Genomic DNA, 13,922 nt, shown 5'->3' on the forward strand with positions numbered 1-13,922 from the left:
AAACTGGCTCTGGGTGCAGGGGCTGAGGAAAGCCTTGATTTGTAATGTTTGCCAATTTCCATGGTGTAAATACTTTCAACATGGCCAATATTAACGGCTTGAAAAACTAGTTTACAAACTTCCTAAAAATGTAACAATTGGCTCTGATGAACAAGTATGAGGGAGTTCCAGCACTCCACAGCTTCAGGGATGATTAGGGGGCTGGTCAGACAGCATCCACATAGGGAAAGAGTGAGAAAGTGTTTTAAAAAGTGTGTGTGGGGAGGAGAATCCTGGACGCTCATAAATGGATGGCCCTTGCTCATTGTGAGATTATTCCCTATCATCCCTTCCCTTTATTTTACAGAGCACAAAACCAAGACCAAGAGAAGGCCAAGGACTTGCCCAAAGACACACAGAGAGCTGGGACCAGAGCCAAATCTTGGAGGCGATCTCAGACTTCTCAGAGTAACTAGTGCCCTCTCTATGGCTTCCAAGTACCTGTGATGGCTCCGTCAGGTCTGAAAGTCAAGGACTCCTCTAATTATGCAGGGGGAAGAAAAGGAAGCAATAAGAAGCATGTGTACCCAGGTTAATGTAGCGCATAGGTGGCAGAGATTAATGCCTTCTGGAGGGATGATGGGTTTTGAGGGATAAATAGGAGTTTTCCAGCAAGACAAAGGAGGAAAGAGTGATCCAGGTGGCAGGAATAGCATGTGCAAAAGCTCAGGGTGTGATAAGGAAACTATAAGAGTTTGGCTTCCCCAGAATGTAAGGTGCAAGAAGGAAGCCGGAAGAGACGAAGATGGAGAGGCAACGCCCTGCTCCTCATGCAGAAGGAGTAAGGGTGGGCTCTCAGGAACTTCACAGAGGCTATTTTTAGTTGGTTCCTCTGGTCTTACCAGAACCAGGTGAGTGGGGTTGTGCGGCAAAGTCCATCTCTTCATGGATGAGGACCTGCAGGTGAGAGAAGGCCCAGGTTCTCTTGCATCACAGCCCTTTCCTACTGCTGCTCAGCCAGTTGCTCAGCCCCTGGTGGGTCCCTCCATCCTCGTCCCCTTTCCCTCCTGCTGGCTGCTCTTCTCCCAGGCCAGGAATAGAACCTCACCTCCACCTATCCTCAGCGGTGTTTAAATTTAATGCGCCTTCTTGCTTTTTTCCTCCTCAGCACCTGGGCAGGGTGCTCTGCAGCAGCCCTCGGGAGAGGCAGGTGAATAATTCAGGGAGAGTGAGTGTTTGAAGTGGTAGTGGGGTGGCAAGGCTGTCTCACCCTCCCACCCCAGGGAGGGGGTTCAGGAGGGGTCATCCAGGTGCTCAGGCACTGTTCTATTCTGATTGTGTGTCTCTAGGACCTTTCAAGACAGCTCAGGGGACCCCTCTGCCCCTCTCCTTGGAGCCACCCGCCACAGAGGCTGCCTGCAGGGAGAAGAGAGGAAAAGGGAAAGGCGTGCATTTCCCAGGGGCTACCTTGGCTTTGGACCTGGGCCCAGAGAGAGAAAGAAGGGGCAGGGTGTATGTGTGGGGTGGGGGTCGGAGGGGGCAGAACATTAAGGGCTAGCGCCAGGCTGAGGTTCTGGATCAGGGTCAGGGAACTGGGATGTGAACTGAAATGGCCTGGCCAGGCAGCTGGGTAGCTCCTGGTGTAAAGGTGGGCTCCTGCCCCCCCACCCCACACCCATGTCTGCTGTTTCTGGTGGTGCACTCTTTAGGTCCGGGAGTGGAGTCCTGGTCTTGGATAAGATCCCCTTGCCCAGAAGTTCCCTGGGTGCTGGGTTCATCCTTCTCCCACCTCCCTTCATTCTGCCAAGCAAACAAAGTAGCCTTTCAATTTTCCAGACTTGACATCTTTCCAACAATTTTCATTCATTTGTTCACTCATTCATTCGATAAATATTGATCGAGCATTTATTATGTGTGGCACAAGCCATTTGCAATTGGCTGCTAACCGAAAAGTTGGAGGTTCGCAGCCACCCAACGGTTCTTCTCTTCGGAAGAAAACACCTGGTGATCTGCTTCCATAAAGATTAAAGTCCCAGAAAACCCTACGGAGCAGTTCTACTCTCTTAACACATGGGGTTGCCGTGAGTTCCAGCGACTAGAGGAAGCTAACAACAACAACAACAGGTGCCAAGCACAGACTGATGTCCACAGGAACAAAATAGACTCAGTCCTCAAATTCTTGAAGACCAGGAGGAGGCTTCATATCCTTCTGCCCCTGATTGTTCTGAGTCCCCCCTCTAAGCCTTGGTTTCCCCACCTGTAGCCTGGAGGTAATACTCCTACGTTCCTGAGCTGTTGCTGTTATTCCAATTATTATTACAGCAAACACTCATTCTAAGTGTCTTACGTGGACTTGCCCATTTTATCTTCACCCCCCCCCCTTTGATGGTGGCACCGTGATCATCCCCGTTTTACATATGAGGAAACAGAAACGCGGAGAGGTGAAGCCACGTAAGTCACTTGCCGAGGGTGACAAAGCTGATAAACGGCAGCGGCGGGATTTGAACCCATGCTCTAGGGTCCTCGAGGATTAACGCGAAGAGGTGTTTAAGGGCGCAGCTGGCGCTCGGCGCGCGTAGCTCCCGCAGGCCCGCTGTCCCCTCCCTCTCCCACCGCGCAGAGGTCTGGCGGCTCCGCTGCGCCCACAGCCGGCCTGCTGTCCCTGGGGCGGAGCTGCCCAGATCGGGCCGGCCTCCCCTCCCCCAGGAGCCCCTTCCCCGCCCCTGCGCTCCCCGCCGCCAGGTGGAGGAAGTCGGGGGCCGCAGAGGCACGGAGCGCTGGGAGCTTCTCGTGGGTCCCCCCAGCCCCGTCCTGGTCCGTTCCTAGGCGGGGCTGGGGTACGCCCTGACTGCCCTCCCCCACCGCCCCCCAGCGGGCTGGCGGACCAGTCCCCGCGCTGACATTTCTTTGGTTGTTCATGTCACGGCCCTTCAGTCTGCGCAGTTTTACAAATGTGCTGGCGAGATGAAAGGCGCCGGGAACCGCGACTGGAGAGCAAGTTCGGAAAAGCTTTTAACTTCCAGCTCCCACCGACAAAGCGGGAGGAGGGGGAGGAAGGGAGGGGAGGGGAGGAAAGAAAGGAAGGAGGGAGGGAGGGAGGAGAGAGAGAGTGGGGAAAAGGTGGATAGGGGAAAGATGGGGGGAGACAGAAGGAAGGGAAGGAGGGAGGGAGGAAGGAGAGGGAAGAACTAGAGTGTGGGGGGAAGAAGGAGGAAAGGGAGAAAGAAGGGAGAGAGCTCTAGAGTGGAGGAGGGAGGTGGACAGAGGGACCGATGGGGACAGAAGGCATCAGAGTAGAACAGGCAGGCAGGAGACCTGGGGTGGGGGGCAAACAGATGGGAAGACAGTCAGAGAGAAGGAGACAGACAGGGGCAGAGAGAACGGGGCTGGACAGACAGGAGGAGGAAATGGACAAAGAAAGACACACACAGAGACCCAGCTGGGGAGGTAGGCAGCCAGAGACACAGAGAGAAAGAGGAAGAGAAAAGAAGAAAAAATAGGGACAGGTAGAAAGGGACAAACAAGGGGACAGACACTCTGACAGAAAGAGGCCAAGAGACCTAGAAACACTGAGAGAGGGAGACAGAGAAGCGGAGACCACTACTGTGGATGAAAAAGCAGCAGGCCTGAAGAGAGGAACAAGGAGATAGACAGAGATGGGGCTGCGGATAGTGGGGGGTGGGGGTGGGGGCACAGAGAGTAGTGAAGCCCCTGGGCCTCAAATGTAGAAAAGGAGAGAGAAGCTTGAGCAGCAGAGCCTGGAGCGGGAGCAGCCTGCCCGCCCCGCCACACCGCCCTTGACTGACACCTGTTCAAACTCAAGGGCGCCCTGGAGCAGATCCTGCTGTTTAATGAGCTGAGGCTAGAGCAGTAGTTCTCAACTGGGGGTGATTTCCCCCCAGGGAACATTTGGCAGTGTCTGGAGACATTTTTAGTTGTCACAACTAGTGGGGTGGGGCACATATGCTATTGGTATCTGGTAGGTAGAGGCCAGGGATGCTGTTAAACATCCTAGAGAGCACACAACAAAGAATCATCCAATCCAAAGTGTCAATAGTGCGGAGGCTGAGAAACCCTGGGCTAAAGAGGGAAAACCCCGTGAGCATAGATGACTACACCAAAAAAAGAATATTCTCAGTGTGACAAGTCGGGGCCAGATGCACTTCTGATGGAGGTGAAAGGAGGAATCTCAAATGTCCCTCCTTCTGGAATCATCCATTCCCTAGCTACACCCTCCTCCAGGTCCTTCCTCACCCTATCCCCACCCTGGAAAAGTAGTGTCTCTCTTTATAAACTCACTGTGTTATAATATAGCAATGCAGGGGTTCAGATCGCTAAGCACCTACAGTGTGCAAAGCATTTTACTTGCCCAGAGGCACACCAGTTCGCTATGCAGGCTCTAGCCCCAGCCTGCCTGGGTCTGAATCCCAGCTCTGCCACAAACTAAGCATATGACCTTGATCAGACTTCCTAGTTTCTCCGTGCCTCAGTTTCCCCATTTATACATTTATAAATTGGTTGCCATGAAAATCAAATGAAATGGGCCACATAAAACATCCAGCATACCCCTTGACTATTGTTATCATCTCATTTATCTGTGCTGGAGGACATGACTTTGACCTCACACAGCCTGTGCGGTCAGAGCTGGTCTCGGAGCCTGGGTTTGTCCAGTGCTTCCTCTGTCACACCACAGCTCAAGTCCCCACTGACCTTCTCCCAGAACGGAGCAGAAGGTCAGATTCAGTGGTGTTGCACCCATTTGATCCCCCCACTGGTCACCTGGGTGATCTCGAAGTCATTTCAACACTCTGAGCCTCAGTTTCCCTATTTGTAAAATGGGGCTGGCACTAGTACCTGATGTGAGGATTTAAAAGTAAGGTCATAGCAGACAGCAGGTGCTCATTAATCGCGGATGGTGGCATCAAATGTGTGCCCAGAGCATCTGGCACAGAGTAGATGCCTGGAGGAGGTTCGCTGAAGGAAGGATTTGGAGATGAGTGGAAGTGAGTCTGAGGAGTCTTTGGGAGAAGAAAAGCCAGGAGACCTAATAAGGAGTCATGGGGAGAAGAGAGAGAGACCAGGACAAAAGAGAGATGTCAGAGCAGTTCATACAACAAGCATTTATTGAGCACCTACTGTCTGCGCACAGGTGTGAGAGCAACAGTGTCCCAGGCTCAAGGATCCTGTGGCCAGTCAAGCAGGTCTGAGCACGGGGATGAAGAGCGCACAGTGGGGCCAAAGAGAGAGGGCTGGGGGAGGGCTGGGAAGGGAGCGGGAGCAGGAGCTAATGGCAAAAGTGAGTCCGAGGAGAGGGAGAGAATAGAAAGTAAAGAGACCCATCTGGAAGGGCCAGCCGGCCTCTGGTCTCTGAAAGCATGAAAGAGTGGAGGCTAAGAATAGAGACGAGACGGGAGGAAAGAGACCAAAGAAGGAGGGCGATACAAAGGCAAGCCTGGGAGAGATCAATGAAGGGGAATAAACAGAGAGAAGGACTTAGGGGAGGGAACAGGCTGGCACAATGGAGAATAAATCTGAAAATAAATAAAAGAGTGATGGAGTTTAGTAGCAGGAGCTGGAGGGGCAGCCAGCAGGAGAAGGGATTCCAATCACTGGGCTGAAGGAAAGAGGATGGACTGGGGGTGGGATGGAGATGGAAATTAGGGAAGGGTGTGAGGAGCGAGCAGGGTGGGGGCAAGGTAGAGCCTGGGTCCCTGAGGACCCAAGGGGCCTGGGGGGCCTGGGGGGTCCTGCCCCTATTTGCCTTGAACTTCAGCAGCTGATCCTTAGCTCATTAGGTGTTTGATCAGTAAGAGCATGGCAGGACAGAGGTATACGGCACTCTGTCTCCTGTTATCCTTCACCCACCTGTGTGACAGCCCTGGGGAGAGGGAGTGTTCCTAAGAGGATCCCCAATCCAAGGTGAAGGGTGGGTGTGTGGGAGTCAATGTCCCATCCACACCATCAACAACCTCATAATGAGAACTAGGATGTGGTAGGGTGGTTCCTCAATTAGGCCTCATTCTCGAGAGATGAGATGGGGAGAGAAGCCAGGCCAGGCACAGGAGACATCAGGTGGCAGTCTACCTGGATTTTTAAGGCAATGGAAAATCCTTCCTGGAAGGTATGTCGGGGCAGTAAGGGGGTTTATTGGGAAGCTCTCGAGGCCAAATTTAGGATGGGGTGGTCTTGCCTTCTTGCTTTGTTGGGTTGCAGCGGTGCCCAGCCGCACTCTGTGCCCCTCTGGAGGCTAGAAGTGTGCATTTGAGGGGTGCTCATAGTTTTCTTCCTCCCTGAACCCCAAGCTCACCACCTTGCCTGGAGACTCAGTCCCTGGGCAGGGGTCTCGGCCCATTCCCGTGCGCACAGATTCTGCCTGAAACTGGCCAGTGGGTCTGTGCAAGGGGCCTTCCTGGGCAGCCACCCTCGCCTGCGCCCCTCTTCCTCTGAAGCCTGGCTCGCCTAGTAGTGTCGGGGGAGGGGGGAATGAGAGACCCTGGACGTCGTAAAGTCAGGTGGGAGAGAAGGGTCGGTTTCCGCTGGGGCCTGCTGGGGAGCTACCAGGCGGGAGGTAGGAGGTCCCCTCCTGGGGGCGCTCCCTTCGCGCGGATCCGGGGCTGGAGGAGGAGGGGCACCGCCCCCGGGGGTTTCCTGGGACTAGGCCGCCCCTGAGAGGGAGAGGCCGGCCCTCCCGGAGGGGGAGGGTGCGATGAGGGGGAGGGGGCCGGGGCTCGGACGGCGGGGTCCAGCGGGCCGCCGCCTGCGACTCGGCGCAGCGTGCGCTCCTGCCCAGCGGCGCTGCATTCTCCGAGTCTCCACCAGAGGCTGCGGAGGAAGGAAGGGATCCGTCCCTTGCACACTTCCCCCCTAGTCAGACACGCACACTCCCTCGCTCCCGCTCGCTCACTCCCTCGCTCTCCCCGCTCTCTCGCTCACACACACGCGCGCACCCGCCTCCGCGGCTCCCCCTCCGCGCCCGCTGTCCTCCGGCTCCTCCGGGTGCCCGCCGGCTCCGGACTCACCGCTGCCCGCGCCGGGGCTCCCGCCCCAGGCGGCGTCCCGAAGTGGCAGGACTGGGGGAGCCCCGGGCCGCTCCCCGAGGTAAGAGCGCGGGTGCGAGAGAGGGGGCCGATCGTGCGGAGGGGCGCTGCCCCGGCGGAGGGAGCGCAGGGCGGCGGGCGGCGCGGGGGACCAGTCTTCCGGTGCAGGGGGAGCCCTGCGCCCGGCCCTCGCGCCCCCTCCTCTAGTAGGGCGGCGGGAGGGAGTTTCCCACGTCCAAACTTTCCCCGCGCGGAGCCCAGGCGCCTCTCGGCCCGGAACCGGCGCCCCCGCGCGCCCCCCACCGCGCCCCCGCGCCCGGCAGCCCCTGGGAACCTCGCAGGCTGAAGGGGGCAGCGGCAGGAGCCGAGCCCGCGCGCGGAAGGGGCTGGGGAGGCAGCGCGTAGGCTCCGCGCAGGGCCGGGACCCGGGCGTCCCCGGCCCTCCTGCCACCGGGGTTCGGCCCCCGGGCCCCTCCCAGAGGCGGGGTCCGGGCCGGGAACTACAGCCCGGTGGGAGCGTGTGCGCGCGAGTGTGCATATGCGAGGTCGTGCTGCCCCGGAGGCAGACCCAAGCTGTGGTGACACGCACGGCTGCAGCCACCTCAGGGGGGAGCCGGTCTGCAGGGACCCCCGCCGTCCCCACAGCATGACCCCGCCGCCCTCGGGCTGCCCAGGGACAGGCGGAGGCGAAGGGCAGCGCTGCCCTCTTATTGCGGGTCCAGCTCCGGAGACACTGTCTCTGCCACGGAAGAAGGAGGGGGCCCCGACGGCCTCACGTCCAAAGGGAGCGCCACTTGGGACTGACCCTTGGGCCCGAGACGCTGACAGGGGTGGCATGGACTGTGTGGGCGCATAGGGTGCCCGGCGGCCAGCAGTGGGCACAGTCCGGACCCGTCTCGCTTGAGCCTTTGGACCTGACCTCCCTACTCCTTCCTATCCGGCACTGTCCGGCCCCCGCCCCCATCTGGGGCGCCGCTGAGAGACCACAGGCGGGGCTGTGGTAGGAGGAGCTAAGCGGGAGTCCCCGAGGTCTCCCTGAGCTGCAAGGGGCACCCCCTGCTGGTGGGTAGAGCAGCTATGGGCCGCCGCTTGAAGGTGGCCGGAGCCTTCCTCCACTTGCTGGTCTAGGAACTCTCTTGTCTCCCACCCCATTGGGCCTGGCCAGGGATTGTGTGTGCCAACTCCGTTCTCCTTGGGTCTGGTTCCGGGTATCTCAGAGTCTCCGGGGCTGGCTGAGGTGCCCCCGGCACAGGCAGCGGTTTATTTGAGGGCCTCAGCTGCTGCCAGCCCACTGTCTCCCTCCCGAGCAGCAGGTCCTGGGTCTCATCCTCTTCTTCCCTGGCTAGTCAGCGCCACCACCCTATATCAGCGTCACCGCTGCCCTCAACAATCTTCCCTGGAACCTGTAGGCTCCTCCCTAACCACCCTGCCCCTGTGTCTCTCATTAGTGCCCCCTGTACTTGCCCATCAATGCCCACTCTGTCCCCCATCAATGACCCCTATTCTACCACCCTTTTTGGAATTTGGGCTTTACCCCATGATGGATTTTTCCATTTTTGCCCATCTATAACCTCTCCCCCCACCTTCCATCCGCCTGCCTCTGTTTCTCTCTGTAGTAGTCACCTGCTCTCTACCCCCCTCCCTACCCCAATCTCTTCTCCACCCCTATTCCTCTTCTTCTCCCAGTGTCTGCCCCAGAGCTGGGCTGGGGGAGGGGGGACAGGGGAACAACTCCCCCTTCCATTCCTCCTGGGAGGGAAAGCCATGGGCCACATTTAAACACTGCCTCCTGGGCATGTTTGTATGTGTCTCTGGGGACCCTGGGGTGGGTGCTTTGCAAGGCCTGCTAGGACTCACTCAGCTAAAGGCACTGCCCTCCTGAGGTGGTCCTCTCAGCTGGTTCCTAGAGATGAGAAGCCTCCTCCCCTATTCCTGACCATGAGCTCGTTGAAGACCAGCTGGGCCAACTTTTTCCCATTTTAAAGTATTGGAAGCAGGGGCCTGAGGTCACGTGGTGACCTATGTCCAGATTTAGATCAGTAACCCGGGTTTCCTGACTTGCAGACCCTACTGACCCTCCTTACCTGTGGAGGGGAGGCGGAGCAGTAGTTTCTTACCTTCACACTGGAGGCAAAACAAGAGGACACCTGTTTAAGTGCAGCAAGAAGTGTTTAAGTTAGACCCGCAGTACTCCCAGGTCAGTGCCTGGAGAAGGCTGTAGAAATGTCTTTGCCGGAGAAGCCTGAGTTACAGAGAGTCACTGAGGACACAGCTTTGTCCCTAACGATGTGTTTCGACCCTGGGCAAGTCACAACCCTTCCATAAAACGTGTGTATGTGGAGGGGTGGCTGTGATCTCAGGACATTTCCGATGGTCTGGGAATAGCTGTGCCCAGAGGGAGGGCTGGCAGCCCCCCTGCTGCTTTCCATGGCTCTGATTTTTCTGGGGTCTCCGCGGGAGCCCCGTCCGAGTAGGGGCTGGGCTGAATCCAGGGGGCAAGGACTGCAGGAGAGCCTGCCTCCTCCTCAGTTAACAGAGTTTGTAGCCGCCAGTTTATTTACCACATGGGCGATAGGAGTCAGCCAATTAAATTTCCTCTCCTCTCTCTGTTCTTTTTTTTTTCTTTTTCTTCCGTCAGGAAGCTCCATTCGGAAATGCAGCCTCAGGTATTCCGAGAGAGAGAGAGAGAGAGAGAGAGAGAGAGATTCCTGTTTATGTAACTCGGGCTGCCAGGCAGGCAAAGCTCAGCTTGGGGGGAGGGGGCGAGTACTAAGAACAGAGTCCAGAGTCAGGTGGTTTCTGAGGAAGAGGAGACCCTCAGGAGGGGGCCAGGCTGGGGCCTCCGGGCTGGAGGGCACTAGGGGCTGGGGACAAAGCAGAGTCCACCCCAGTCAAGCTGAGACCCAGGCCTCAGGCCCAGCTTCTGGAGAAAGGCCTCACACCTCAATGAAGGGGAAAACACCCTTCACAGCTCTGGGCTCCTCAGAGCACCCTCAAGATGGAGCTCTTGACTGGAGGCCTCTGCTTTCTAGAATCTTGTGCCTTGATTCAGAGCTCTCTAGAGAAAGCCTAGATTTTTTTTTCACCACCAGGATAGGCTCTGTCCTCAACTTTTTCATCCAGATGGTGCGCATAATACAACTTTGTCTTTTCCTCCCAAGGGGGGCACAAGTTAAGTCTGTGGGAGGCTGTGAGCTCTACGTATCTGGCAGGGGGGGCCTTTCTGTTATTCAGGATGCTGCAGAGTAGCTGCTGGGGAAGATGGTACAGGATGGGGGTGGGGCTGGAAGCAGGGCTGTCATGTACTGTTGAGCAGGTTGGTGACTGTCCAAAGGCACTAGGTGCAGGAGGGGAGAGCAGGGGCTGAAATCCACCTTAAGTTTCACTCAACAAGCCAGGTGCCCAGGCAGATTGTCCTCCTGGAGGAAGGGGCTGTTGTTGTTAGTGGCCTCAAGTTAGTGGCCTCAAGTTGATTTGGACGCACAGCAACCCCATGTGTGCCGAGTAGAACGGCTGCATAGGGTTTTCAAGGTGACTTTCAGAAGCAGATTACCAGGGCTGTCTTCTGAGGCTCTGGGTGGGTTCAAACCGGCAACCTTTCAGCTAGTAGTCAAGGGCTTAACCATGCGCATCACCCAGGGCCTGTGAGCCTGCATCGCCCCAGAGGAAGATGACTTTCTCTCATTCCCACAAAGGCTGGTGGTGACCCAGCTGGGGCTAAATGATGCCCAGTGCTCTTACAGTGGGGACACACCTTTCTGCATACCTGAGTCTGAGTACATGGGGAGCAGGGACCGGGAGAATTTCCCTTAATTCCCCCACATTTCCCTCCATGCCCCATTAGCAGACCCCTTCCTCTGGAGCTGCAGGTCACGTTGGGGTCAGGCCGGGAACTTCTTGTTTCCCCATCAGACCCATGACCCTTCAACCATCCACATACCATCAGCTCCCTCCTTTGTATATTGTATACAACTGGTTAAGAGTGTTAGCACTGGAGTTAAGCCAGCCTGGGTTTGTTGACTTACTGCTGTGTGACTCTGGGCAAGTTACTTTGCCTCTCTGAGCCTCAGTTTCCTCCTCCATAAAATGGAGAAAACAGTAATACCTACCTCACTGGGTTGCAAAGATTAAATGTATAGGGCCTGGTGTACAGCAAACTCCATAAATGAAGCAGCGTTATTATCACCCTGTTTGCATCCCTTGATTCCCATGGGACTGAAGGTGGCTGTGCCTTTCTGTTTGGTTTTGTCCATAGCCTTGGCAGAGATGAGTCAGGACTACCAGGATCTGTCTCTGACCTCAGGATCCTTCATGAGGCTGCGTTTGTCTGGGGGTGGTGGAGCAGCCCAGTCCCTGCATGCAGTAGGGGCGTGGGAGTAAGTTTAAGGTTCCTGCGCGGAGTCATTTCACCCTCGTCTCTACCTTTTCTCCCCTGCCACCTATCCCATGACCCCTGCGCTAGCTCAGACCTCACTGGCTTCCACCTAGCCCATGTGGCAGCCCCCGCCCGACCTACCAGCCTCAGATCCCCCCCCACCACACTCCCTGCTGCAGCCAAGAGTGATCATTCTCTAACGCTGGTGGGCTCATGTCACTTGCTTGATTAAAACCCTTGCATGGCTCCCCATCGCCTACTGAATTAAGTCCAGGCTCCGCACCATGACATTCAAGGTCCTTGTAATCTGTCTGCATCCTCCTTTATCTTTCACTGTGCCTCCAATCCAACACTCCTCCAGGCCACCACACCTGCCCTTTACTTATTCTGACCCCACAACCCGAATGCCCTTCCCTGGAAAAGCTTTTGCAGGCACACAGCCTTCAAGATCCAAACCAAATAGTACCTCTTCCTTGCATGTATCCATCTATCTGTCTGTTCCTCCATTCATCATTCAGTTTAAAATGCACATTAACACATACATGGCAAGTATTTACTACGCACTGGGCAGTGTGCTAAATGCTAGAGCAAGTGGACAGAATCCTGGCCGGCCAAAGTCAAGTGGTCCAGGGAAAGAGACTAACAAACATTTTCCTTTTAAGCATGATCAGAGCCAAGAGGGGAGCAGCAGAGGCTTCCAGGAGGAAGTGGTGTTTAAGCAGAGACCTGCTGGTTGAATAGCCATTACCCAACAGGGAACAGGAGCACGGGGAGAAGGTTCCAGGCCAAGGGGACAGCCTGTACCGAGGCCCCTAGGGGAGGGAGAATATGGGAGGAACTGTACTTTCAGTTGGCTGGCATGCAATACAGAGAGGTAGGGTGCGGGAGTGGGAGGAAGTAGGAAACAAGGCCAGTAAGATGAGCAGAAGCCAGGTCCTGTGGGTCTTGAAAGCCACCAGGAGGAGTTTGGACTTTATCCGAGGGCAGCGGGAACCACTGAAGGGTTTTAAGTGAAGGAGTGGCACAGTTAGGTTTGCCTTCAGAGGCCTCACTCTGGCCGCTGTGTGGGGAATGAGTTGGAAGGGAAGACTGGATCCCGGGGCTGATGGTGGTCAGCCCTGGGGTGATGAGGAGGATTTATGAGGGTTTTCAGAGTAGAATAGACATGGCTTGGTGACTGTGTGAACATGAGGGCAGGAGGAGTCCCCTTTTCTGACTTAGGAGGCTGTGTGGGTTATGGAGATGTGAACATGGAAGGTTGTGGAAGGTTGGATGGGAGATGCTGGTAGACATGCAAGGGGAGATGACCAGTGGGCAGTGGTCTACCCCAGGACCACCCTGAGAGTTCTGGACAGGAAATAGATCTTCGAAGCCACAATGATGGATGAGATCAGCTAAGACAAGTCTGTAGAATGAGAAGAACCTCGAGGGACTCTTGAATTGCAGGAATAGGTGTATCGGGAGAAGCTTTCTCTGACCTATACAGGCACAAAGGATTTCTGTCTACACCAAACTCCCGTAGCAATTGGTTTAGATTTTTCGTTAGGACATTTTTTACCACCTGCCTGAATCATCCACTTCTCAGTGGTTCTCAACCAGCGGCAATTCTGCCCCCCAGGGGACATGCGGCAGTGTCTAGAGACATTTTTGGTTGTCACAACTGGACAGCTGGGGGCACTACTGGCATCCAGTGGTAGAGGCCAAGGATGCTGCTCAACATCCTACAGTGCACAGGCCAGCCCCCGCCCCAGAGTAGAGATTTGTCCAGCCCCCAGTGTCAGTAGTGCGGAGGTTGAGAAACTGCCCCGGATGAGGAGAGCCTGAAGGCAGACACCGGGCTGTTTCACTCTGGTGCCTGTAGTGCCTACCATGGCATTGGCACAAAGCAGGCAGTTATTACCCTCGCTGGGTTAAATTTGGGCTTGAGGAGGCTTTAGGCCATGCAGCATTATATAAGGCAATATATAAGGCACAACCCTGAACAGAGGAGCCCTGGTAGTGCAACAGTTAAGAGCTCAGCTGCAAACCAAAAGGTTGGCAGTTCAAGCCCACCCATCGGCTCCTCAGGAGAGAGACCTGACAATCTGCTCCGGTAAAGATTAAAGCCTTGAAAACCCTATGGGGCAGTTCTACTCTGTCACATGGCGTTGCCCTGAGTCGAAACTCAGCGGCACCCAACAACAATCCTAAGCAGGGTTGCTGGCCCCTCCCCAACAGGCTGGACCAGCCACAAATCCAGGCACTTACAGAGCAGAGAAGGAAGGGCCGTTGAGGAACCCTCTGGAGGAACCCAAGGGCTGTGTACAGCTTGCCAGCCTCATTCCTTCATTATCTTGTTCACTTTTGTCATTTATCACCCAAGGAAATATGTTATTTTTTTTTTTAAATAGACAAGTTACAGATAAACGAAAGGAGAAACATGACAACCTACTGATTAAGAACATGGCTGTGGAGTCAGACAGGCAGGTTTAAATCCTGGTTCTGCCACTTACTAGTTGAGTGAGCCTCTGTTTGCTCATCTATAAAATGGC

At 55.7% G+C, this 13,922-nt stretch overlaps 1 protein-coding gene across 1 annotated transcript in view; it reads left to right on the forward strand.

Moving 5' to 3' along the window:
• The first annotated feature begins 6,685 nt into the window (after positions 1-6,685).
• LOC126067831 (serine/arginine repetitive matrix protein 2-like) overlaps positions 6,686-13,922 on the forward strand; it is a 61,638-nt gene continuing 54,401 nt past the window's right edge. The window contains exons 1-2 of the mRNA XM_049870089.1: positions 6,686-6,753; positions 6,848-7,077. Of these exons, the coding sequence (XP_049726046.1) occupies positions 6,686-6,753; positions 6,848-7,077 (298 nt within the window). The remainder of the gene's footprint in view (positions 6,754-6,847; positions 7,078-13,922) is intronic.

The sequence above is a fragment of the Elephas maximus genome, chromosome 25 (genome assembly GCF_024166365.1).
Source record: "Elephas maximus indicus isolate mEleMax1 chromosome 25, mEleMax1 primary haplotype, whole genome shotgun sequence".
Taxonomy (NCBI): domain Eukaryota; kingdom Metazoa; phylum Chordata; class Mammalia; order Proboscidea; family Elephantidae; genus Elephas; species Elephas maximus.